The sequence below is a fragment of the Colletotrichum tamarilloi genome (genome assembly GCF_030869305.1).
Source record: "Colletotrichum tamarilloi strain Tom-12 chromosome Unknown Scaffold_96.1, whole genome shotgun sequence".
Taxonomy (NCBI): Eukaryota; Fungi; Ascomycota; class Sordariomycetes; order Glomerellales; family Glomerellaceae; genus Colletotrichum; species Colletotrichum tamarilloi.
The window spans coordinates 55,164-82,764 of NW_026849479.1; the positions used below are offsets into that span (position 1 = coordinate 55,164).

At 32.1% G+C, this 27,601-nt stretch overlaps 6 protein-coding genes across 6 annotated transcripts; 3 read left to right on the plus strand and 3 right to left on the minus strand.

The window, feature by feature from the left end:
• Positions 1–1,051: 1,051 nt before the first annotated feature.
• On the minus strand, positions 1,052–10,621 carry CTAM01_13459 (parasitic phase-specific protein PSP-1; the record flags this gene model as incomplete). The annotated part of the gene is made up of 5 exons (XM_060529462.1): positions 1,052–1,061; positions 9,447–9,656; positions 9,708–10,121; positions 10,182–10,242; positions 10,324–10,621. 5 exons carry the CDS (start codon positions 10,619–10,621, stop codon positions 1,052–1,054), a joined length of 993 nt encoding a protein of 330 aa, XP_060375953.1.
• A 323-nt stretch (positions 10,622–10,944) lies between these two features.
• Positions 10,945–11,142, plus strand: CTAM01_13460 (uncharacterized protein; the record flags this gene model as incomplete). Its single annotated transcript, XM_060529463.1, has 1 exon — positions 10,945–11,142. One exon carries the CDS (start codon positions 10,945–10,947, stop codon positions 11,140–11,142), a length of 198 nt encoding a protein of 65 aa, XP_060375954.1.
• Positions 11,143–11,721: 579 nt separating this feature from the next.
• Positions 11,722–12,996, minus strand: CTAM01_13461 (uncharacterized protein; the record flags this gene model as incomplete). Its single annotated transcript, XM_060529464.1, has 3 exons — positions 11,722–12,322; positions 12,393–12,709; positions 12,889–12,996. 3 exons carry the CDS (start codon positions 12,994–12,996, stop codon positions 11,722–11,724), a joined length of 1,026 nt encoding a protein of 341 aa, XP_060375955.1.
• A 1,376-nt stretch (positions 12,997–14,372) lies between these two features.
• CTAM01_13462 (uncharacterized protein) lies at positions 14,373–15,462 on the minus strand (the record flags this gene model as incomplete). The annotated part of the gene is made up of 2 exons (XM_060529465.1): positions 14,373–15,362; positions 15,424–15,462. 2 exons carry the CDS (start codon positions 15,460–15,462, stop codon positions 14,373–14,375), a joined length of 1,029 nt encoding a protein of 342 aa, XP_060375956.1.
• Positions 15,463–23,789: 8,327 nt separating this feature from the next.
• Positions 23,790–25,702, plus strand: CTAM01_13463 (uncharacterized protein; the record flags this gene model as incomplete). Its single annotated transcript, XM_060529466.1, has 3 exons — positions 23,790–24,386; positions 24,442–24,630; positions 24,698–25,702. 3 exons carry the CDS (start codon positions 23,790–23,792, stop codon positions 25,700–25,702), a joined length of 1,791 nt encoding a protein of 596 aa, XP_060375957.1.
• A 783-nt stretch (positions 25,703–26,485) lies between these two features.
• Positions 26,486–27,462, plus strand: CTAM01_13464 (AflN/verA/monooxygenase; the record flags this gene model as incomplete). The annotated part of the gene is made up of 3 exons (XM_060529467.1): positions 26,486–26,883; positions 26,956–27,310; positions 27,436–27,462. 3 exons carry the CDS (start codon positions 26,486–26,488, stop codon positions 27,460–27,462), a joined length of 780 nt encoding a protein of 259 aa, XP_060375958.1.
• Positions 27,463–27,601: the final 139 nt, after the last annotated feature.

Here is a 27,601-nt window from a genome sequence, read left to right on the forward strand (position 1 = left end):
TATTTAATTAAAGTTTATAAAGAAAAAGGGTTATAGAGGTAACCCTTATTTTACGAAATTATAAATAACCTTAGTTACTAACTAAATAAATAGTTTATAAATATAAGCTTAAGAATTATAAAAGTAGTTAATAGATTTTTTTATAAATAAGGGGTATTATTAACGTAATTATAATTATAAGAACTATATAAAATTTTAATAATAACGATTATAAAAGAGGAATTTATATTATAGAACTAGGTATAAGTTAATAAAGCGTATAATTATTTTAACGAATTTAAAAAAAAGGTAAACGATTTAGATTTTTTTTTATAATTATTAATAATAATCTATCGTTATAAAAGGATATATAGAGGTAAAATATAGTACTAAACGTATAATAATTAATAATTTTATTTATTTTAATTTATAGCTCGTTATTATTATTAATACGAAATTCGGTATTAATTAGTTAATAAAAAAGGAAGTAAACGACCCGAAGTTATTAATAATACGTAATAACGTAGGGATTATATATAAATATTAAAAATATAGTAATAAATACGAAGTAATTTATAGATTTTAAAAAGATTTTTTTAAAAAAAAAATTATATTTTAGGGGGAAGTACGAGGTTTTATAAGAAACCCTAACGATATTTTATAACTACTATAAAAAAGTTAAGATTAGGGAATACTAATATTATTTAATAATTAATATTATATTTATAAATAAAGCTTTTAATTATTATTACGAAGCAGTACGTAATTTTAATTAGAACGACTTTTTTAGTATTATTAACATAATTCGAAGCTATTTTAAAACTTATAATAAGAATCTAGAGCTCTTATTTAAACTATAAGTAATTTTTTTTATATTTATAATTAGAATAATAAAAGGAAAATTATAAATAAAAATCCTAAAAAAGCTTATTAATCGAATTAATAAGCTAGCAAAAACTTAGTTAAATAAGGGGACTAATAAATAAAAAGTTAGATATTTTTATATTATAATTTAGTACGTATTAAAAGTAAAAATAACCTTATATTAAGTATTTAAAGATTATAAAACGCTCTACTCAAGGCTAAGATTTAGTTTTAATATTAAAATAAGAATACTATACTAAACTTATTTTTAAAAATACGACGGCCTTTATTAATAATATTAAGTTAACTAAACGTATAATAAAAAAGGAAAAGAGACTAAGTATAGTAATTAATAATAAAGAGGCTTAGATTTATTAAATAAGTAGAGGTTTAATTTATAAATAAGGTAATAGAAAAAGTAATATTTTATTTATAAAAAGGATAAATATTAGTTAAGTAATTATTTTAAAGAATAGTATATTAAATCGTATAAATAATATAAAAAGTCGAGGGTAATAAATAATAAAACTAGCCCTCGTTAGTTTAGTTAATTTTTTATTATATATAAAAGTAAATCTAGAGGTATAGAACTTAGTAATAATAATTAAAATAATAGCTTAGAATATCTACCCCCCCTAAGAAATTTAAAAAATAAGGAAGATCTTACCCCCTATATTAATAAATTAAATTATAACAAAATCGATAATATTAACTACTTATTTTTATACCGTTAGCTTTTAGAGAATATATAAAGCTAAATAAATAAAAAATAGTAAAAGTTTTTAATAAATAAGCTTTTATTTATAAATAGTAAGGGAAGGTTTTTTAAATAACGGATATAAAAATAAATAAAAGGACGAATTTAATAATATAGAATTCTATTTTTTTAATACTTAAAAAGAAGATATTACTTTTATTAATATTAAAAAAAAAGATTATATTAAGTAATTTTAGGGATAACTAAAGGGGTCCTTTTTATATTACTTAGATTATTTAAATACTAAGTTTATATAAGTATTTTATACAAGTAAAAAGTACGGCTTAGATAATTTTTATAAGATTATTTTAAATATTAGGGTATTATAATAGTTAATAAAAGGAAAGGGGTAATTCTAAGTACTATAGAAAATCGCACTAGTAATATTTAATATATTAATAATAAGTATTATAAAAATTAGCTTTAGTTTAAGTAAGAAAATTGTTACCCTAGGTATAGTAAAAGTAGAGACGTATTTTAGAATAATAACTTTTTATATTTTACTTATTAATACCCTATTTTTCTTATATCTAAAAGATATAAATCGACTAGGTATTATATTTAATAATATAAAAAATAGAATCTCTAGTAATAAGTATTTTAAAATAGTTAAATAATAATAGGAGTACGCGTTTATAAAGCTTATTAATAATATAAAATTAATTAATTATTTAATAGAAAATAAGCTTAAATAATTATACTAAAGATTTAGGTACTTATTAATTACGAGGCTATATAACTTTTTAAAATAATTAAATAATAAGGATATTAAAATAGGGGCGCTAAAGTAGTTAACGAAAGTATATTACTAATATTAAATAAATACGCAGAGCTTACGTAAATTTAAATTTAAATTATATAATAAGCTTAATTTTAATTAGGAAATCGTTATTAATATTTTCTATTTAAATAGTTAATTAGTTTTATATATAATTAACGAGGCTATATTATTTTAAATAGGATAATATTTCTAGGATTTATAAGTAAAAATAGTATAAATAGCTTTATAAAAAAACTAGATTAATATATACGAAGAATTACTAAATAGTATTAGAACTAATATTAAAACGAGTTTTAAGTTAATAGAATTTAAAGAAAATATAATAGCTTATAATATATAGTTAAAAATTATACCTATAAAAGCGTATTATAATATTAAAAAAATAAAAAGGGTATATTAGTAACTAAAAAGGGTATTTAGGATTATTAAAAAAGAAAATCTCGATTTTATTAATAATAAATACTTTTAGATAGTACTTAAATATTATAATAATATTATAGGACCTAATAATTTTTTACCGACGCTATTAGTATTTAAAGTATATTTAAGGACGATTTTAATTTTATTATTATTATTAAATATAAGTTAACGAGCCCGAGTAATTAAAAAAATAATATGGGCGCTATATAAAGTAAATATAAAAAAATAAGTTAACGAGGTAATTATTATATATAATAAGCCCGATATAGGGGTTAATTTAAATATACTTCTAAATTTAAATATATAAGTTTAGTACGAAATTATTTAGTAGTAGGCTAGGTTATATAAATTAATTTTTATTAACGAGCGTTTTTACGTAGTTATAAGAAATCGCAACTAGTTACTTAAAATATTAATTACCGTAATTAAATTATATTATATAGATCTTATTAAAGTGATTTTTAGTTTATAAAAAGAAAAAGAGCTAGGGGAAATTATATAACTAGTAATAGAGGTATAGGAAATTATTTTTAATAAAATCGTTATAATAATATTAATAAATAATAAGGAAGAGGAAATTACTAAAAGGGTACTAATATTATTAATAAAACGTTATAAAAGACTATAATAATAAGCCCTAACGCAGTAATATTTAATTAATAACGAAGTAATTAATACTTTTTATATAATAAAAAAAAAAGCTAATTTTAAGCTAATAATTAAACTACGTAAAGAAAGTATTATTATAATTATTAAAAAGCTATATAAGGGATTAGATCTTATTAAAATAAATACTCTATATAATCGAGGGGTTTATTAATTTATTTTTTATAACTCTAAAAAATATAAAAGTTTTTATATATTTAAATTGCGAATAGTACGTAAAATTAAAAAAAAAGGAATACTTTAATTATATAAAAAATCTAAGTATATAATTTAAGGGTACGGCGATATTAAAAAAGCGACGCTACTTACTTAATTATTTATAGTATAGTACTATAACTAACGATTAATAATAGTATTAATAGTATTATTATAAAAGAAGGGATACGAAATTTAGAACTATAATATTACTTAGGCCTATACTTAATTAGTTATAGGGCTTATAAAAAAAATCCTAGCTTATTTATCAAAAAAAATAGTTAGTAAGTACTTAGAAAGTACGATTATTAAAGTACTTAAACTACTATATAGGCTCGTAAAATCGGGTACTTATTAGTAAGTTATATATTATGATTTTTATATTAATTAATTATTAATAATTATATTTATATACGACCCGTACTTATTAGGTTTTAAATAAAAAAGTAAATAATTTAGAATTATTAGAATATAAATTAATAATATATTAGGCCTATTTAATATTAAGTTTATAAAAAAAAAGATAAAGAGCTTTAAAAAGCGGGCTTTATAATAAAGCTAAAAAAGGTTTTTATAATAAATAACTTATTAATATTTAATAATAAAATTCTTATAATTAAAAGGGAAACCGTCGTTTTTTAATAAAAGGGATAGGGTAAGAAAATTACCCTCGTTAACCTGAACGTAATTAATTTTAAAAAGCGATATAAAGCTAAGTTTACATAAGGGGTATATATTATAAGTATATATTAGCTTAAAGCGATTTTTAATTATATTAAAATAATATAGGTTATAAAGCTAAATAAATAAAACGTTAAGGTATTTAATAAGCGGCTTAAGTAATAATAAATAAATTTCGATCGAGGCCTCGTTTATTATTTAATTAACTTTATTATTAATAAACTCTACGTTTTTATTAATAAGTTATTTATAAATAATAACAACTTTATTTTATAATTAGGGTATATTATTATCCTAGTTAATAAGAGTATAAGTAAGAGCGAATTTATTATATATAGTAATATAGTTTATTACTTATTAACTAAAAATAAGTAAGTAATGAGAAGTATTTTAGCGTTAGAAATTTATAATATAGTTAATAGTATTAACTTTACTTACGTAATTTTAATAATACTAAGGAGGATTACTAATTAATTTAACTTTTTATTAATCCTAACGGTCGTTTATATTAATTCTTATTTATTATATAAATACCTCGTTAAATTAAAAACGACGAAAAAAAAAAGTTTATAATTAATATTATAGCCCTTAGGTAATTATATAAAAAACGTAAGACTTTTAAAATATATTAAATTAAGAAGGACGATAACCTTATTAACGTTTTTATAAAAGTAGTATTTAATAAGGGGTTAGAGTAATTTATAAGTAATAAAAAAGTTAATATATAAATAAAAAGATAGGTTATATAAAAAGAGTAAAAAAAAAAAAAAAAAAAGATAACTTAGTAAATGGGCCCGAGGTCGAATTATACCTCTAATTATAATAAATAAATTAATAAAAAAAAGAGAAAGTTAGTATTAAATTAGAAATTTAATTTAATCGTAATATATAGCTAACTATATAGGGGCTAATTAAGGGCCCTATTTATAATTATTATAGCTAGCCTAATTTATAATTAGAACCTCCTTTTTATATTTACGTAGAAATTTATATAGTTTAATTAATCTCTTTATTAACTTATAGTTCGAACTAGCTACTTTATAATAGGGATATTAATAAGCTAGCGATTTAAAAGGGTAGTAATAATTATTAGAAATAATAAAAACGAGAGTAGTAATAAGATAGTAAAAAGAAGTGGGAATTACTTAGACCTTAATAAATTGGTTAAGTAATAAAAATACGGATTTATTATAGCTAGCGCGCGGATTAAATATATTTTTATTAAAATTAAATATATTAAATAATTACTAATATAAATATAAGCTAGAGTACGACCCTTAATAAGTTAAAATAAAAAAGAAAAAAAAGAAACCCGATTTTAAATAAAATCCTAATCCTTTATAAGTAAGTAAATATTAACTTAAATTATTAGGGGACGTATTAATAATAAGTATTATAAAAATTAGCTTCGGCCTAAGTAAGGAAATTATTACCCTAAGTATAATAGAAATAGAGACGTACTTTAAAATAATAACTTTTTATATTCTACTTATTAATACCCTATTTCTCTTATATTTAAAAAATATAAATTAACTAGGTATTATATTCGATAATATAAAGAATAGAATCTTTAGTAATAGGTACTTCGAAATAGTTAAATAATAATAGGGGTACGCGTTTATAAGGCTTATTAATAATACGAAGTTAATTAATTACTTAATAAAAAATAAGCTTAAATAACTATACTAAAGATTTAAGTACTTATTAATTACGAGGCTATATAACTTTTTAAAATAATTAAGTAATAAGAATATTAAAATAGGGGCGCTAAAGTAATTAATAAAAGTATATTATTAATACTAAATAAATACGTAGAGCTTATATAAATTTAAATTTGAATTATATAATAAGCTTAATTTTAATTAGGAAATCGTTATTAATATCTTCTATTTAAATAGTCGACCGGTTTTATATATAATTAATAAGGCTATATTATTTTAAATAGGGCAATTTTTTTAAAATTTATAAATAAAAATAGTATAAATAGCCCTATAAAAAAGCTAGATCGATATATATTAAGGATTACTAAATAGTATTAGAACCGATACTAAAATAAGTTTTAAATTAATAAAACTTAAAAAAAATATAATAGCTTATAATATATAGTTAAAAGTTATGCCCGTAAAAGTGTATTATAATATTAGAAAAGTAAAAAGGGTATATTAATAACTAAAAAGGGTATTTAGGATTATTAAAAAAGAAAATCCTAATTTTACTAATAATAAATACTTTTAAATAGTACTTAAATACTATAATAATATTATAAAATTTAACGGTTTTATACTAATACTATTAGTATTTAGAGTATATTTAAAGACGACTTTAGCCTCGCTATTATTATTAAATATAAGCTAACGAGCCTAAGTAATTAAAAAAATAATATAAGTACTATACGAAATAAGTATAAAAAAGTAAATTAACGAAGTAATTATTATATATAATAGGCCCGATATAAGAGCTAATTTAAATATATTCTTAAATTCGGATATACGAGTTTAGTATAAAATTACTTAGTAATAGGCTAAGCTATATAAATTAATTTTTATTAATAAGCGTTTTTACGTAATTACGAGAGATTATAACTAATTATTCAAAATATTAATTATTATAGTTAGACTATATTATATAGATCTTATTGAAGTAATTTTTAATTTATAAAAAAAAAAAAAGCTAGGAGAAACCGTATAATTAATAATAAAAATATAAAAGATTATCCTTAATAAAATCGTTATAATAATATTAATAAATAATAAAAAAAAGGAAATTACTAAAAGGGTACTAATACTATTAATAAGACGTTATAAAAGATTATAATAATAAGCCCTAACGTAGTAATTTATTATTAATAACGAAGTAATTAATATTTTTTATATAATAAAAAAAAAGCCGATTTTAAGTTAGTAATTAAACTATATAAAAAAGGTATTATTATAATTATTAAAAAGCTATATAAAAGATTAGATTTTATTAAAATAAATACTCTACGTAATCGAGGGGTTTATTAATTTATCCTCTATAACCCCGAAAAATATAAAAGTTTCTATATATTTAAATTATAAATAGTACGTAAAATTAAGGGAAAAGGAATACCCTAATTATATAAGAAATTTAGGTATATAATTTAGGGGTACGGTAACGTTAAAAAAGTAACGCTACTTATTTAATTATTTATAGTATAGCACTATAGCTAACGATTAATAATAGTACTAATAGTATTATTATAAAAAAAAGGATACGAAATTTAGAGCTATAATATTACTTAGGCTTATACCTAATTAGCTATAGGGCTTATAAAAAAAATCCTAGCCTACTTACTAAAAGAAATAGTTAGTAAGTACTTAAAAAATATAATTATTAAAATACTTAAACTATTATATAAGCTCGTAAAATCGGGTACTTATTAATAAGTTATATACTACGATTTTTATATTAATTAATTATTAATAGTTATATTTACGTACGACCCGTACTTATTAATCTCTAAATAAAAAAGTAAATAATTTAGAATTATTAAAATATAGACTAATAATATATTAGGCTTATTTAATATTAACTTTATAAAAAAAGAGGATAAAAAGCTTTAAAAAGCGGGCTTCGTAACGAAGCTAAAAAAGGTCTTTATAACGAATAACGTATTAGCGTTTAATAACAGAATTCTTATAATTAAAGGGGAAACCGTCGTTTTTTAATAAAAAGAGTAAAATAAAAGAATTACCCTTATTAACCCGAATATAATTAATATTAAAAAATAATATAAAACTAAGCTCGCGCGAGGGGTATATATTATAAATATTTACTAACTTAAAATAATTTTTAATTATATTAAAGTAATATAAGTTATAAAACTAAATAAATAAAATATCGAAGTACTTAATAAGTAGCTTAAATAGTAATAAACGAATTTTAATTAAGACCTCGTTTATTACCTAATTAACCTTATTATTAATAAACTCTATATTTTTATTAATAAGTTATTTATAAATAATAACGACCTTATTTCGTAATTAAAGTATATTATTATCCTAATTAATAAGAGTATAAGTAAAAGCGAATTTATTATATATAATAATATAATCTATTACTTATTAACTAAAAATAAATAAATAATAAGAAATATTTTAGTATTAAAATTTTATAATATAGTTAATAGTATTAACCTCGCCTATACGATTTTAATAATATTAAAGAGGATTACTAATTAACTTAACTTTTTATTAATTTTAATAATTATTTATACTAATTCTTACTCGCTATATAAATACCTTATTAAATTAAAAACGACGAAAAAAAAGAGGCTTATAATTAATATTATAGCCCTTAAGTAATTATATAAAAAATACGAGATCCTCGAAATATATTAAATTAATAAGAATAATAATTTTATTAATACTTTTATAAAAATAGTACTTAATAAGGGGTTAAAGTAATTTATAAGTAATAAAAAAGTTAATATATAAATAGAGGGATAGGTTATATAAAAGGAGTAAAAAAAAAGAGAAAAAGGAAACGACTTAATAAATAGGCCTAAGGTTAAATTATATTTCTAATTATAGTAAATAAATTAATAAAAAAAAGAGAAAGTTAATATTAAATTAGAAATTTAATTTAATTATAGTATATAACTAACTATATAAGGGCTAATTAGGGGGCCTTATTTATAATTATTATAGCTAGCCTAACTTATAATTAGAACCTCTTTTTTATATTTATATAAAAATTTATATAGTTTAATTAATCTCTTTATTAACTTACGGTTCGAACTAGCTACCCTATAATAGGGATATTAATATCGATATATAACTATGTTCGGATAATTATCCCTCGTCCGTGCATGCGTTGCAAGAGAATTGATACACTGACATTGACATGGGGAGGGGAAAGCTGGTCACTGGTGACCTAGCAAGCTTTTCAAGAACACATCGCATCTGGTGCTAAGTGTAGGCAGTATACTAAAGCAGGTGCCATTAATATATATAGTAGTCGCAAGACAATTACTTCTATCCTATAAGTCTCTTCTCTAACAAAGTTCTGCCCATCTCTTTGTCTCATCTATAACTTCTACTTGTGACACATTGCTTTCAAACGCTTGCGGACAAGGCTGACTTCTCTCTAGCTGCTGCTGGCGCCGGATCTTTGACTGAAGTATCGCTCCCATCTGTGACCGCATTGTTCTCGGGTTTATCATTACTACCACCGCCCTCGCTTGACTCTGGATTGAGCGCATTGCTTGCGTCAAGTCTTTCTCTCTCCTTCTTATTGAATACAAGTCCCGGGTGTCCGACTAACAAAGAAAAAACGGCTAGAACCATAACGCTAGGCAATGTCAGCACTCACTCTTGTCAGACATTGAAAAGGGTCACTTACGCTGACTCTAACGCGATAAACAGTGTTTCGTCTCGGAACCAGTGACTGAAGTAGCCCTCATGCAGCTCCACGATTCGATAGACACAACGCAGCAGTACAAACATGGTACCAAGGCTCAGGAAAGTTAGGAAGACCACGAGTCTCCTGCTCATCGGAGGACGAGCTTTCGATCGATTATAAGCGATCATGTAGTCTCCAAAAAGTCCGCAGAACGCCGCAAGCGAGACGACTTGTAACACAAGTCCAGCGAGTGAAATTTTGACGCCTCGGTCCGCAGCCTCCTTCGTCGTGCTGACGGAGGACATCGCGCCTCCTACAGCCTGGAGAATCAAGGAGACAATGTCTATCGGGATGAATGTCCAGTAGTAGAGGCGAGGTGGAAATCGGGAAATCGATCGATCGAGGAAGTTGATGCTTAAGGAAGGCCTACTCAGTATCCAAAGCTTAGGCAACGAATATTCTGGAAGCTCTTACGTCTGAGAAAGTGTCACATAAATGGCGGCAGAGAAGAAGACCGGAGCTATTGTAATGCAAACTAAAAATGGTTTTAGCTCTAAGATCATTCACGTGAACCAGGCAACTCAAGCAGAGTTCTCCAAGGAGGGCAGAAACTGACTGATTTGCATGAGAAACCCATTAAAGTCAAATGGGTTATCGTGAATGAAGAGTCTCCCAACGTAGCCAACGATTTCCAAAACACAGCCACTGATCATGCTTGCTGTGAACCCCCAAGTTTTCCACTTGAACCCCAGAAGGGCGTGTAAAGCCAAGGCTAAAGAGAAGAACCCAATGAAGGTGCCACTAGCGGGAACAGAAGGCTGGTAACGAAGAATACTCCATTCTATCGGACAAAGATCGAGTGTGCAGTTGGCTTCAGGTCCGAAAGCGATGAGGCCGTTGGGTAAGTCAGCCATTCTGAACGATGCACCGGCGGGGTGAAGCTGATGACAATAATACAAACGAGTTGGGCACTGAGGGTGGTGATGGCGGCTCCGCAGTCCGGGGCGAGTCGGCGCGTAGGAAGTTTTATAAATCTCACCTCATGCCAAGGGACGGGATTTAGAAAAATCGGCAGCTAGAGTCTACTCAGTCATCAATGACCCAGCTCCCCGGTGTTCCGCAGGAATCGGGCAGAAAGGGTGTCCGACACACCAAGTCCGCCTCGCACAGGTGCAGTGAGTCCGCACATCGCGTCAGAACGTGGCTTAGACGCATTCCGCCGTGGCCCACATCCTACATGTGCCTAGTCGCAACTTGCCATGGCCTGACAAGGCCTGAGCTATCTAATCTAGCCGCCAATCCGCTGGTTTTCATTGGGATCTCGCGAACAGTTACCTTATGCACACTTCCTTTAGACATGATTTGTCCCAGTCAACTCTGCCACAAAATAAAAGTGTCATTTGGCGTACCACTAACGTGGGCACAAAAGTTCTGAGTTTGGAACGCTTGGCCAAAATCTTCTCCGCCCGGTTAACGTGGTAGAGAGTCCCCTAAGCAACCATTAACGAAGACTTTCTGGTAAATATTAATACGGTAGAAAAGCCAGAGTGAAATAGACTCATATCGAACCCCCAGAGAGCGGTGACGGGTTTAGTCTGACGTTTGACATCCTAGCCAATCTTGCCATTTTGGGACAAAATCTCGCGGCGCTAGCTAACTGTGGGGCTCTTTCCGGGTAGACAGCACCGGTGGGTCCGTAGACCCACAAATTCGAGCTCCGTCGGCCGGAGGAGGAGAGAAACATGGCGAGTGCGATGAGAAGTAACATTCCACTCTGGCCTTCGTGTAGAATGAGTGAGTCTCGTCTATAAATAAACAGTGAGGGCTGGTGAGAATCAGTAGGCATCTTTCCAAGGTTGTGAGACATCAAATTCCACATATTTCGTAGTCTGTCCAATGCTGATCCGGCTGCTTCGAGTCTTATTTTAACTGCATGTCGACCCAATATAGCCATATTCTGAGGGGCACAAGGCTGAGTTCTATGACCCTTTCAGGTCTAGATGTCGTATTGTTGTCAGTCTCTGCCCGAAGTTTCGGGACCTCCACGGCTCGGATCACATATCAACAAGTTTTGAGACATTCCAGCTGGCGTGGCAGCTCCCCAGGTCTCTAGCAAGCCTTTCCTGTATTCGTTTGCCAGTCCAAAGCCACGAGATCTGACAATTTCGAGGAACGCAAGCACACGAGTTTGCTCTGTCGGCGTTTCCATCTCTCGTCCTATGAAGTCGGCAAAAGGCAGATACAGTGCGACATCAAAGCCTGATTGGCTGGCAAGCGTCTCAACGCAGCTAAGCGTAACTAGTGCTTGCTGATGGAGTGATTCGGCCGGCAACACCGGGAGCTCGCACTTGAGTGTTTTCCAGGCTTCATGGTACAGGCGGTGAGACAGCCCAGTGAGAGTCCAATGATAGTAAGGAGTAATGCAGATAGAGACCTGGCTATCGGGTTCTTCTGACAGTCGGAGGAGATCGTTGATGACTCGAGCTTGAAGAGCCGATGCCTCACAGATGATATCGAGGCCTTGTACCTTGAGGTCTATGGCTTCCCGATAGCTATCTTTATCAAATTGAAGTGTCATGGTGCTCTTTTCCAACTTGAGAGCCCACTCGACCATCCTAAGGTAGTGAGTACCTCTGTACCAAGCCTTTTGCGCATCTTGTGACGATGATGAGTTCAGGAGCTTACCTTGACTGTAGTCTAGCCCACTGCTTAAGGGATGAGAGCATATCGTCTATTTCGTCTTCGTCTGAAATAGTTCTAGGTGCGATTGGGCGCGACGATGAAAGCTCAAAGTCCATCTGACGATCCAACGGTTCTTCGTTCAGGGCAATGGCGGAAAGCGTGTTGAGAAAATTGGAAAAGCGGATCAAACTTCTCTCGAACGTAGTCAAGCCGGCGTAACTCTTTGCTTCCAGATGTTGTGCAATGAAGCTCGAGATTCTTTGTAGCCATTTTTGAAAGGCGCCATCTTCGGCACAAAGAACTAGCTTTGTATTATTAGCCTATAATTAATGAACACGTGAAAAGAGACCTGGACACGCACCTCGATCACTGCTAAAAGGAGGGTACTGAGTAAAACTGAGCTGAAGGACGATGGGTCAGGCTTCTTCAATTCCGCCGCCATCAAAGCCTTTTGTTTCACCCATGTACCTAAGAGTGTCTTTCTTTCTTTCTGGCTTACGCGCAATACTTGAGGGTTTTGACAGGCGTAAAGACCACCCATGATTGACAGCATGCGACTGACGTTCTCGTCTCGATGGGAGAGTGCCGTCACATCGGCGCTTCGCATTACAGACGCTTGCGTCAAGCATCCAACCGACTGGAAGTAAGTGCTGATGTATTTCCAAGAGTCTTGTACCAAAGCCCTAGGGACTGAAGAGGCTTGCTGCTGGACAAACTGAAAGCCCGCTGATGGTCCCGTTGAAGCGCACTTTAGGCCACGAACTACGCAATTTGAACACGGGCGGCCACCATTACACTGACCAGAATTAGTTTCGCTCACTTGGACAGTCGTAAAAGGAGCTCAAACCTTTGCATGCAACCTCTTACAAGACGCGCAGCGGTGCCCAGCACGTCGCCTATCAAGCTGCCCGCATGGCATTGGTGTGAGTGGTACTGCAACGGCTCTGCTACAATCTCGTCTTGGCCAATCAGGGCTCCAATTTACAACTCAGATTAAATGAGCGTCTCTTTGTGTTGATGGGATCGGGTTGATTACCGGAGGATGGGTAGAATATGAGTGAAATCGGCACGATGAGTTGTTGGCGAACGGCTAGCCCTTTCCGCGGAGGCCGAAATGGAGCCCACCGCGTCAGCCCCCTGTGGCGCCTAGGGCACCCTTTTAGTGCCCTGTCCTTTTGCCGCTACCACCGTTTCCTTTCTTACCTTATTATTATGAGTTTCCTGATTGTCACTTTCTCGAGGCATGTTTTAGAAGAACAAAAATAAATGAATAAGATAAGTGTCAATGGCGATACAAGCGCGGATAGTAGTAGTAACAAGGTGACAAGGATCTAGACTGAGTAACTCGAGAGGCTGATCATTCTGTGGCACAATTTCCTTCACAGGATACCGAAGGCCCCACAATGTTCGATTTCATACCCGGTCAGCTAAGTACGATGCTGTAGTGCTAGGGAAGCTTAGAAACTCGTAAACCAACGCCAAAAATTCAATATTATTGTGTCTCTCTACATAATGCACCCATCCATATACTGTAATGGTATCATAGTAGGCGACCCAGAGCATTACCCTGTTATGTACTACGCACGCCTTAGGGACCCCATGCTACTGACTTCTCGACTATTACCTAAACTAAGAATCTAAGTCTAGAATTGTTGATAGATTAGACTTGGCGCATCTGCAATAAGCTTAACACAGCAAATCAGTCTTTCATCTGATGGCTTGGCTCAACCTACAATGATGGTCGGGTTGCGGGGGATAGCCGCTATTGCCATTTCTACACCAAGAGACAAAACACTAACGACGCCAAGACTCAATTTTCAATCTGAAATCTGAGAAATATTATACAAGGTTGCGCTTTCTATGTATTGTTTGTTGTGTCACTCACAGTCCCTGCAATACTGAAGATGACTTGGAGGTTCCATACCCTAGTACAACCACCAAAACGATATCTTTCTCATGGATTCGTAAAGCAGAGAGAGACCTTCATACGGCGAAGCTGGATGCGAGCACGCCGTCTCTCCACACTGCCTTTATGGGAAGGCACCTCCCGTTGCTCAGAGACAACGCACTGAGGACATCGCCCTCAACCAATACCAAATCTGCCTTTCTACCGCTCTCGATCCTCCCACGATCACGAAATTTCAACCGTTCTGCAGTAATCGATGTAGCGGACTTGAGCACATCCAAGGGGGACATGCCAACCTCTTTGATGAGTACACGCATCTCCATGTGCATCCCAAGACCGTAAGGTAGACCAACACCTCCACCGGCGGCATCAGTTCCTAGAATGAGAGGGACGCCTGCTTCGTATAAAGCCTTGGTGTTTGAATATGCATTCAGCACAGAGGACGTGGGCTTCTGCTTCGCGGCCATCCCCATTGGCTCTCCGGCTGTCTTGTGGATGAGCATGTTTTGAGCGAACGGGTCCTCGAAGAATGATTTCTGGAAGTCTTGGCCCTCTGCTGTTTGTGAAGCACACTGCCCAAGAGTTGGATTGCAGTGCGCTTTGTTGTTTAACATGATCTGAACGTAGTCATCGCGAGGTGGCCTGTCAAGGAACATGTGGCTCAACCCGTCGGCTCCGGCGTGGAGAAGGTCCATGGCACCAGCATAGCTAAAGGCGTGGCCTGTGGTGGTCACACCATACTTGTGCGCGGCGGCAACGACGGCTTGCTGGATATCCATAGGAGGGCGCGGAAGTTCCATGCCGAGAGTGTCGCCAATCTCGTGGAACATTTTGATGTAAGATGCTCCGTTTTCTTCGACTTGCTGCTTCACAAATGGTTCCGCATCCTCCGGCTTATGCAAGATGGGCCAGGTCGACACGATCTGGTCAACGATGTGATCTCCGCATGGGTTGTCAGCGAAGACTCTTCTGATCACCGGCATAGGCCATCCGCCTTCAATGACGGCGCCCAGACCAGCACATTTGAAGTCTGCGTAGATCGACTTATTCGCCAAGACGCTGGCCAGCTATTGTAAAGTCAGACCATCCCGATAGTCCCTTCCTAGGGGGAGTGCGTCCCGAACTCACCTGCCTGAGCTTGGCGTTATCGCTTGGCTCGTTGTGCATATCGCAAACCGTAGTGACACCAAAACGCAGGGACTGCTCGATACAGTTGATGTCTCCGCCGAGTGCATGAATATGAGCATCGATCAACCCAGGAATTGCCGTATCACCAGGCCGTGAAATGATCGGTAACCCGTCCTTTGCATCTGTTGGATTACGAGGCAGAAAAGGGCCCTATTAGGTAGTTAGGTAGGGGTAGTAGGTAGGCAGTCTGGGCCCGTGTAGACGGACCCTTCTACCTACTTATACTTACAGAGGGATCGCAGGCCCTACTTACGATCTTCCCCTCGGATATATATACGTAATAAACCTATACTAACTTATTAACTTAGTTATAATTAAAAAGTCTAACTTACTTACGTATATATTAATACTAATTAATAATTAAATTATATATATATTTTTATTATAAGTTAATAAGGATATAATTATAAAAAAGATAGTCTTAACTTATTTTACTAACTATTCTAATTTATTAACTTAGTTCTATCTATTTAATTAATAATAAATAGCTTAGTTTATACTACTTTAACTCTCTTTTATTATTATTAGCTAATAACTAATTAATTAATTATAAGTTATTAAGAATACGCTTTATTATATACGATCTCTTTTATTAAGGCTATTATTATAAAAAGATTAATTACTTTATTATTATTATTAACTTTATCTTTATTATTAATATTATTTTTATTAACCTTATTATAATTATTAACTTTTTTTTAATTAAGCCGCTTATAAAAGAATTTATTTTGAATATATTATAATTAAGCGCTACTTTAAATTAATAATAAGTAAGAAGAAATTAATTACTAAGAAATTAATTTAATAATTACTAATAGGCTAGCGCTCGGTAATAATAAGATTTTTAGAATTATAAATACGTTAATAGCAAAGTATTCTCTTATAAATAGCGAAGTATTTTAAAATACTAAGGAAAAAAAAAGATTTTAATAATAATAGTAATAGGGATCTATTTTATATTATTAATAAATCTACCTCTTTTTAACTTAATAAAAGCTCTGAGACTAGATTATTAAAAATAAAGTATAAAAAGTACTAGAAAAAATTACTAATTAGTAGCTAACGGAATTCTCTATTTGCTACTAAAAGTACGGTTATAAAAGGCTTTTCTTTTTTTTTACGACTTTTTACTAATTTTAATAACTTTTTATTTATATACCTCGTTAAAAGAATAGAATTTTTTAATTAATAATAGTAGCCCGCTTATTACTATTAAAACGATCGCTATAACCGACTTACTACTTATTTTAACTTAATTAATATTATATTATAATTAAAATATTACGATTATTTTTTATTATATAATTTACTTTATAAATATACTATAGCGACCGCTAGCCTTAGTAATAAATAAAAAGGGGCTAATAATTAGCTAATATTACTTTAAACCTATTTATATTTTTAAATTATAAAATTATACTTAATTCTAACTTATTAATAAAACTACATTAACCTAACTTAATAGGGCTTATTTAATATTATACCTACCCTTATAAGTAATAAAAAGCTTAATATTTTTATTTTTTTTATAATAAGATCTTATTATTAAGACGGTTTAATAAGTAAAGAGCTATAAAAAGACTTTAAAACCGACTTTAATAGCTAAGAAGTAAGGGACTTTTTAAGAATAGAGAGTACGATTCTTAAGAAGCTAAGAGATTTTTTTATAAATAATAATATTAATTTAATAATTAGGGACTGTAGTTAAATAGTAAATAAGATTACTAGCGCCCTTAATACTTAGTACTTTCTTACTTAGACCTCTAAAAAAATCGTAGCTTATTAAAGCCGTACTAAATATTTTAATATATTATACTACGATCCTTATTTTTTTTATTTATTACTCCTATAATTAATAAATATTAATAATTTTATTTAACGAGCTAGAGAGATAATAAGGGAGTTTATATAATTTTAATAAGCTTAATTAAGGTAAATAAAGCTACGACCTTAGCCTCGCTACTAACTAACTAACTTACTACCCCTTTAAAAAAAAAAAAAAAAAAACTAAAGAATAAAATTATTATTACTTAATAATAAAATCTATCCTATTAGATACTATATTTTAATATAAAAACTAAAGATAATATTATACCTAATACTTACTAATTAATTAACCTCGCTAAGTTTTATAATAATAAAAATAAATATAGTAATAAAAAATATAATATTTTTAATAAGAAGCTTTAGATTTTTAAAGTATTATATTAATAAATAAGAATTAGTAAATAGTACTATTCTAGTACTTTTCTAAATATACTTAAAAAAAGGGTATTAACTTTTTATTTTAACTAACTTAGTAATACTTCTAGCCCGCTTAGTTTCGATATAATATACTATAGGACCTAGGAGTACTTTAAACTACTTATAAGTTATTAAAACTACCTTGCTAAGTTTTATAACTTCTATTAGTACTCTATAACTTATAAAAATTTAAATAAGTCGAATTAATAAATTTTATAAGTACTTATTAACTATATTATAATTTTTTATAAAGCGCTAGCTATATAAGGATCTATTTTTAATATAAACGACTAACTTTTTTATTATATAAGTAGTATATTAAAATATAGACTTATTATACTTAACTTGGTATTTACGTTTATTAGTATTTATTACTAGCTTAGTATTTTAATTAATATTATAGAGAGAGAACGTAACTATAATAAGTAGTAGTAGTATTTATAAGATAGTATTTATAATAAAAAGGTCCCCGCTACTTATTAAACTAACTATATTTACGATAGCTTTAATAAAAAAACCTAATTTAATAAGCAAAATTAACGCGGCTATAATATTACTAATAAAAAGTACTTTATTTATTATAAAACCGGCTATTAATTAATTAAATACTTAAAAAAAGAGTGACGTTAAGTATATTAGAAGTATAAAAATAGTAAAAAAAGAAATAAGAGATTTATACTAAACTTATATTTATAATTCCTTACTTTTTATAAGGGAACTGGCCTTATTAATAATAATAAAAATAATAATACTATAATCTAATACTTTAATAACCTCGATTTTAACTATAAAAATAATTACGAGGACGAAGTCTAGATTTTAATAATATACTTTACGACTATTATTAATAATAAAACCTTTATAAATATCCTCGCTACTTAAGTAATAGAGTATAGCTTTATTAATACTACCTCTATTAACGAGTTAACTAAGCCCGCAGAATTAATAACTTCTTTTTTATTAAATAGGAAGTACTCGTTAGGGGATTTCTAAAATATTATACTTAATATTAGTACTATGGAATTCTTAATTACGGGCTACCCTTAACTCTTTATATTATAATAATAACGACCTGAAGTTATTTTTAATACTTTTAGAGCTAGCGAAGTAGGTATTTAATTTAATAATAACGAACCCGTAAGGTTATTAAGATCTATAATTATTAATACCCTATTTAATAATATTACTTTTTACGTCTTACTAACTAATACTCTTTTTTTATATTACTTAAAGGATATAAATAAACTAGGAGTATATTTTAATAATATTAATAACTTACTAGTTAAAGGAGATATTATAATACTTATTATTTAAAAATAAGGATATCCTTAGCTTTTACTTTTTAATAATAAAAAAGCTATTACTAATTACCTAATAGAGGGTAAATTATACTACTTATATTAGTGCTTTAGCTACCCTTTAGTTCTTTATTTTCTAAAGTTATTTTAGTAATTTAATAACGATATAGAAATCGTAGCCCTCGAGAAGCTTACGAAGGTCTATTAATAATACTAACTTAATAATACTACCCCTAGCTAATTTAAATTTACTTTATAAAATAATTACGATTTTAATTATAAAATCGTAATTAATATAATATACCTAATAAACCATAAGGGTACTAACTAACTAGTACTTTACGTCGTTAATATTACTACTTTTTTTTAAATAGTAAGGTTTTTTATAGATATAACTATGAAGTATATATAAAAAGCTCTTTAGTTATATTAGATTAACGTCTACTTCGGTTTACCGGACTAGATTATTATAAATATTAATAAGAACTTTAGTATTATAAAGTTTAAGTCTTTTACTAAATCTATATTTATTAAGGTTAAAGAAGTACTTATTAAAGCTTATAATAGTATTAATAAGGCTAAGAAATATTACGTAGTATTTAAAAGGGTATATAATATTATTTAAAGTAAGTACTTATTAATAAGTACGGAGGCTATATTTTAAGTCGTAATTAAAGTAGTTAACGATATAGTTAGCCTAAATAGCCTCGTTTTTATATTCCTCGTTTTCGGAGTTTTTTTACGTACTTTTAATAAATCTCTACCGTTATTAAATATTACTTAACGTATAGAAGTAGTTAAAAAAATAATAAGGGAAGTTTATAAACTTTATATTAATAAGTAAATAAGCGAAGTACTAGCTATTTAGAATAGGCTAAATATTTTTTATATTATTAATTTATTACTTTAGTTAGATATTAAGGTTTAATAAAAAGGTAAGAGATAGAAGGGCCTATTTAAGCTTATTTTAATAAGTAGTATTACTTACGTAATAAACTTACTTTATAGTTTAATGAGTTTTTAAGTTACTATAGTTAAACCTTAGTACTTAGAGGAGGTTAACCCCGAGCTATTAATTATAATAAAAGAGTATATTAACTATTTATTAATCCCCGTAGTTAACTAATTAACTAATAATAATACTATTATTAACGAGGTCCTTAACGAAATTATTATAATAGTTAATAACGACTTTTTATTATAAAAGAGGAGGATTAAAAAAATATTAATATAGTACGGCCGTGGTAATATTTTTATAACTATTATTTACTTTATATTTAAAAAAGAAATAAATTTTAAACTAGTTATTAAACTCCGTAATAAGGGTATTATTACTATATTAGGAGTACTTTTTATAAAATTTATTAATAAGGAGCTTTTAGGACTAGTTAAGAGAGGTATAATTAAATTTATCTAACTCGGCCCTAAATATAAAAATATAAGGATATTTAAGTCTTAATTCGTTAATAAGATTAAGAACTAAGGACTTAACCTTATTAAGAAGTTTTATTTAGTTATATAAGGGTATAATAACGAGAGGAAAAAAGAGATCTTTATATAGTTATTAATAATTTAAAAAACTAGTTAATATTTAATCCTCACCCTAGCCCCGACTTTAATCTAAAAAGGCTATATTATCTAACTACGAAATATTATTTAAGTATATATATAATCGAACTAACTTTTTTATTATAAGGTTTTTACCTAATTACTAGCTCGAATTCGTTATTTATACCTTAAGGGTACTATTTTATACGTCGTATAATTATTATATAGTCTTATAGAATTTAGTACTTATTAATAAGTAATATATAATAAATATTATTTAAAAATACTCTAAATAATAATATTTACGTTCGACTTATACTTATTAATTTTAATAAGAAAAAGCGGATTATTTAGTATTATTAAAATATAAACTAATAATATAATTAGATTATTAAATAAGACTTTTAATAAGAAAAAAGAGACCGAGCTTAAGTATGCTAAGCTACTAACTAAATTAAAATAGTAATTATTAACTAACGAGCCGCTTATTTTTAATAATAGAATTATCTTATTAAAAGGTATTAATATAGTACTTAAATAGAAGAACTAAAAAAAGAAACTTAAATAAGTTAACCCCTTAGTATTAGATATTAAATAATAATTCGTTAAGTAATAAGCTCGAAGTACTTATATTATATTAATTTACTAACTAAAAGTAGCTTTTAATATATCGTTTACTACTTAATACTAAGTAAATTTATTATTTATTAACTACGCTATACTAAATTATTATATTAAATAATAAATAGATTACTTAAACCAAGGGCTTATATTCGTATTATTAAATTTAATTATAGTTAAACTTTTTATTTTTATAAACGGGTTATTTATAAATAACGCTAATTATACTTTATAGCTAGGTTATATTATTATTTTTATAAATAAAAAATAGACTAATAAGAGCTTTATAATTAATAATAATATTATTTATTATAGCTTTACGAAGAGTAAAAAGATTACTTAGAGCGTATTAATATTAGAAATTTATAAAATAGTTATAAGTATTAACGTTACTTATATTATTTTAATTACCTTAGACCTTATTACTAAATAACTTAACGTTCTAAAAATCCTTACTATAGTTTATATAGATTTATACTTATTATATAAATATTTTATTAAGCTAAGTATTATAAAAAAAAAGCACTTTATAATAAATATTATAATATTTTAATAATTATATAAATATTACGAGCTTTATAAAATCCGTTAGATTAGTAATAATAATAACTTAGCTAACGGGTTTATAAAAAGTATACTAAATAAGTCCCTCGAGCAATTTATTAATAAAAGAATTATTATAATTAAGATAAAAAGGTAGATAATACGTAATTAAAAATAGTAATATATTATAAATAATAAGTCGTTTAGTAAACGTATACGTCTCTCGGGCTTTAGTTTAAAAAAAAACGTACGTATTTGGGGCGTAATTAGATTAATAAAAAGCTCTTTTTTAACTACGCTAAATTTAACGATTTTCGAAAAGTTTAGATATATAAATTATATATATTAGAGGATTAAGAAGTAATTAGAAAAAGGGGATAATAAAAATTCTATATAAATAATTATAATAAAAACTATATTAAAATTTTAATATATAGCTTTAGGTATTTTTAAATAGAGGATTAATAATAAATTCTATTATTAGTTCTTATTAGTAAGGGGACCTAGCCCCTATTTTACCCTTTTTTATTATAAAAATAAAAGACTATTAATATTAAATTACGAAGTAAAAAAGGGCCTTATTAAGTAGTTAAATAGGGGTAGTAAGTAGGTAGTCTAGGCCTATATAAACGGACCCTTTTACCTACTTATACTTATAAAGGGATCGCGGGCCCTATTTACGATCTTCCCCTCGGATATATATACGTAATAGACCTATACTGACCTATTGACCTAGTCGTGACCAAAAGGTCTGACCTGCCTACGTGTATACTAACAGCATCTCCAGGAGAGTCACCAGCACCAACTTGGGTGATAATGCCATGCTCAACATACACATAGCCCTTGTTAATTATTTCGTGTCCAGTGAATATTCTGATATCTTTGAGAACGAATGAATTGTTCTGTTCCATGATTGCGTCGGTGCTATTGGCGGATCAAGGCTCGAATTGTTGTGTGAAACGCAAGCCCGCAAGGTCGAAAAGCTGATCAGGAGTACAAAACATGCCTCGTTATGTCTCTGGGTTTCAAGTGGGCGAGTACCATAGATTTATAAGCATTTCGTAGTAACGGCGGAAGACACTTGGTGACGAAAGCCAGTAGCGTTGACTTGTTTGACAGCGAAATCGCGCTTACTCTCAAGGAGAATCAGGATTCGTTGACCCCACGTTAACACACCATCGCATGGACCTTTGATTGTTTAAGTCCGGCGCAGCGCGAGGTCATCGGCCGTCACGGAGAGCGAACGGACGATCGGGCACTTACAGGTCACTGCAGCGAACACCGATGCCAGACACCGACTCAGATGCCGGGAGTCCACTTTGGATGCCGAGCATAGACACCGCGATCGACATAAGCAATCAATGAGACTTGAGAATGCAGCGAATAATTGGCAAATAGGTCTTGAAATCCCGATAACCCAACACAGTAACTTACCCTCTCAAGTCAGCTGAAAGACGGGAACAAGAACTGACCTCATGTCTCCACTTCGGCCTTGTGTTGTTTGTTTGCAGCGTACACGGTCAATTCAAGGCTCAGCCTCTAAATATATTTGGGTATTGAGAGACCTTAAGTTCATTACCAAGCTCATTTTAAATACCTTGCAAAATTCGATAAAAGAACAGGTCATGAGATCGAGACCCAATCCCTGAGACGAAGACAAACTTGACATTTGTTCTTACGTAGACATGAAGTTAGACCCGAAGTCGAAGAGTTGATGCGCTTTAAGAAAGAAAGACCCAGAAAACACTGCGCTGAAGCCGAAATTTGAGATCAAAAGAATTACTGATGGCGGTAGTAAAGCTGTCAAATCCGTTCATCGGACTCCCTTAACCTTTATGGTGGGATGTTGAACAATACTCTTCAATCCCTCAACAGTGGGGCTAGAGTTGCTGGGAGGTGGGTCACAGGACATGACGAGATTCGTGGGAAATGGTATCATCAACTTGTGCCCTTATCTTGTTGCAACACATCCGCATTGCGACAAATCCGAGTTGCTGCTTCGCACCCTTGGAGAAACTTTGATAGAGTTCTAGAACGACGGAAACAGCAGTCATGCCGAAGACTATCAAACACCCAATCAACTTTGTTGCTTTCCAACAGCAAGGTGAAAATTGCCCCGGAATTGGGCACCTCGACACAGAATCGCAAAACATTCAACCCCTCAGCTTCAACTCCGGGAAAGCTGTTGAGAACTTGTATCAGGTTATTGTGGCGGGCGAACACACATACTTAGCTGCTGGTCCAGCCTTACACGTTCATGATGTGAAGCTTCTGCCTCCTATCTCAGGGAGAGATATCCTCGCAGTTGGCAAGAACTACATTGAGCATGCAAAGGAGTTCAACAGCTCGGGCTACGATAGCTCTGATAAGGTGGACTTGCCAAGCCATCCTGTGATATTCACGAAGCGTGCCACTTCAATCATAGCGAATGGAGAGGAACTGCATATTCACAAGGGATTCACCGAGAGCGCTGATTATGAAGGTGAAATTGGCGTGATCATCAGTAAACCAGGCTACAAAATCCAAGAAGATGAGGCTTGGAATCACGTATGGGGGTACACCATCATCAACGACGTTACTGCCAGGGAACGGCAAAGAGACCACAAGCAGTTCTACATCGGCAAATCCGCAGATACTTTCTGCCCAATGGTATGTATTCTGACCAACTCTCAACTCTAAATACAGGCTGATACCCTTTGGTCAGGGCCCAAGTGCTGTACGAAAGGAGGACTTACCGGACTGGGGGCGGTCTTTGCGTTTGCAGACTCATGTCAATGGAGAACTTCGACAAGATGCCACAGCCAAAGACCTAATCTTCTCCATCCCTCATCTTATCAGAACGCTGTCTGCGGGCCAGACCCTCCAGCCCGGTGATGTCATCGCTACGGGCACCGTAAGTCTCTTCTATCGGACTACCTGTGATGTGGTAGTTGAATGTTACTAACAACATATGGTTGAAGCCTGCTGGTGTTGGCATTGGCAAAGCCCCTCCGGTCTTCTTGAAACCCGGTGATGAACTCGCCGTCACTATCGCCGGCCTCGGTACTCTGAGAAACAGAGTTGCCGACCACTCGCAGATGAATCCCACTGAACAGAAGATCCAGGAGCGATCGATGGATCTGTTTCGCCTCGATAACAGCGAGAAGTCAAAGCAAGCCCAATTTGGCCTCAACAGGAGTATTGGTCGCTTCGGGGCAGGTTACCAGCGACTTGGTGTTGGAAAAGACCCCATCATTCTCGTCCATGGTCTTGGAGGCACCAAAGACTACTGGCTGCCGTTGATAACGTCTCTGGAACTCGGGAACTCCGCCTCGGTACACGTGTATGATTTCGCAGGGCATGGCCATACACCGACACACCCTCTGGAGACCATCACCGTCGATTCACTTACTCAAGATCTTTCGGGAGTCTTCAGTCTAGCTGAGGCGGACTCAGGCACATCCCCTGCAACTCTGATCGCCCACTCTCACGGGTGCTTGGTCGCCATCAACTACGCCCTCGCCCATCCTGGACATGTCAAAAGACTGATCTTATTCGGGCCACCCCCCTTGCATCTCCATTCGTCGATCAAGGATCAGTTGGTCAATTTTGCGGCTCTCGCGAGAACTCAGGGCTTGTCCAAGATTATCGAGGATGTAGTCGCGACCCAAGTGTCAGGTCATACCAAGAAGACCAACCCCTTGGCAGTGGCTGCTGTGCGACTCAGTCTCGCGGGTCAAGACCCAGAGGCCTACGCCAAGGCATGTTCGGCTTTTGCTTCGGCTGATGCCATTGGCCTCGGAGAGCTTGATACGGAAACCCTGCTGATTACGGGACAAGACGATCCGGTATCTTCACCAGCGGTAGTTGAAGACTACGTGCAGAAGATCAATGGTTCTCGCAAGGTTGTGTTACCAAACGTGGGTCACTGGCATGTTTTCGAAGACTTTGCCGGTGCAGATCAGAGTCTGCGAGAGTTTTTGTAAGGACAGATAAGTTTACTACATGGAACTGAGACTACAACACGGATAAAATTGGTAGCAAACCAGTGATAGTTTCTCAAATAGGATGTTTACCGCATTAATGTCAGCAATTGAAAGTCGGGCATAAGGTCTTAAAATTACATGATGATGCCTACCTCGTTATTTGCATCGCGAGACGGTTGACATCTTCCCACATGAGGATATGGAGATGTTGCTTTTCAAACTTATGTTGTTAGCGGGGACGCTTTCCCCGAAAGGGCGTTCTGCTGACATCAAAGTTTAACATCACCATGGGTTGTCTCACCTCATGTTCCGCCAAAAAAAAAAAAAAAAAGCCCAACCTCTTCCATATTCAGCCTCAAGTAGTGATACCTCGTAAACCGTCGACAGAATCTCTTCCTAAAGGGACGGACGACTTCTTTCCGCCTGCGCTCCGGCCCATGCAAGAAGTATAGCTTTATCAGCTTTATCACCAGCATCTCAGCTGGTCATCAGAACTTAATATAATGGTGACAGCGTTGGACATGCCCGGGGGACCCTGGTCCATGGCAATGACAACATGCGTCGCGGCGCTCGTCTACTTCTGTGTGAAGTTTTGGGCTGCGCGTCAGACTATATGGCGAATGCAGCGAGCAGGATTGGTAGGAATACCCAGCTTCGTCCAGATATCAGTTGTGTTAATAATCGCTGTAGCCAATGCCGGATTACTCTTCCTTAGGCGGGCACTTCCCACTCATAAAACGGATCATGGGAACTTTACCTTCAGACAGTATCATCCACAACATCATGTGGAAGATATCAGAAGACTATTCCAATGGCATCTTCTACTTGAGTCTTTGGCCTTTTAGCGGCACCATGATGGTTCTCGCAGACGCTGACGCGGCGTCGCAGCTCGATAGCCTGGCTCTCGGTAAAGGGCTCGACATAATCGACCCCATTGAGAAGGTCACTGGTGGAAAGAGCCTGTTGACCATGAAAGGAGATGAATGGAAGCACTGGCGACGCTTGTTCAATCCGGGTTTCAGTGCTGGGTACATGATGGGCTCGACGTCTGTCATCGCAGATGAAGTGGGCATTTTTCGCCAGAAACTTCTGGCCAAATGCACAACAGGACAGAGCGAAGTGTTCTTACTCGAGGATCTGACCCTGAAGATGACCTTCGATATAATCGGGTCTGTTGTGCTGTAAGTATCGTGACCTTTCATCCGAGGTTAGGTAGGAAACTCTATGCAGCATGCTTACTTATGCGGTGACAGAGATACTCGACTTGGTCATCAGACGCGGGATCACCCTTTAGCAGCTGCTCTTCGAAAGCAGATAGAATGGACTTCCTTCCGCGAGCCGCTGAACCCTCTAGAAAGATATCTCACAATCCGTCCGCTCGTTCTCTGGCTCAACGGGAAGAAGTTGGATCGGTATCTATCTGCGGAGATCAATAAGAGACTTGCGGAGCGTTCTGCAAATCTGTCCAACTCAAACGGCACAACGCGCTCGAAGTCGATAGCTTCGCTTTTCATCGATGATTATCTTAAGGAATTGGGAGAGGAAAATCTAGGCAAGAGAGAGAATCCGGACACCATGCAGAAGATCAAACATATCATCACACCCCAGGTACGACTTTTCCTGTTTGCAGGTCATGATACGACTAGCAGCACCCTGTTATACTACTATTATCTCCTCTCCCAGAACCCGGAGATCATATCTCGCACCATAGCAGAACATAACGAAGTCTTTAGAACGGACCCATCACAGGTTCAGGATAAAATTCATAAGGATCCTCAACTTCTTAACATAATACCTATTAGTATCCCTATTATAAGGTAGTTAGTTCGAACTATAAGTTAATAAAGAGATTAATTAAACTATATAAATTTTTATATAAGTATAAAAAAAAGGTTCTAA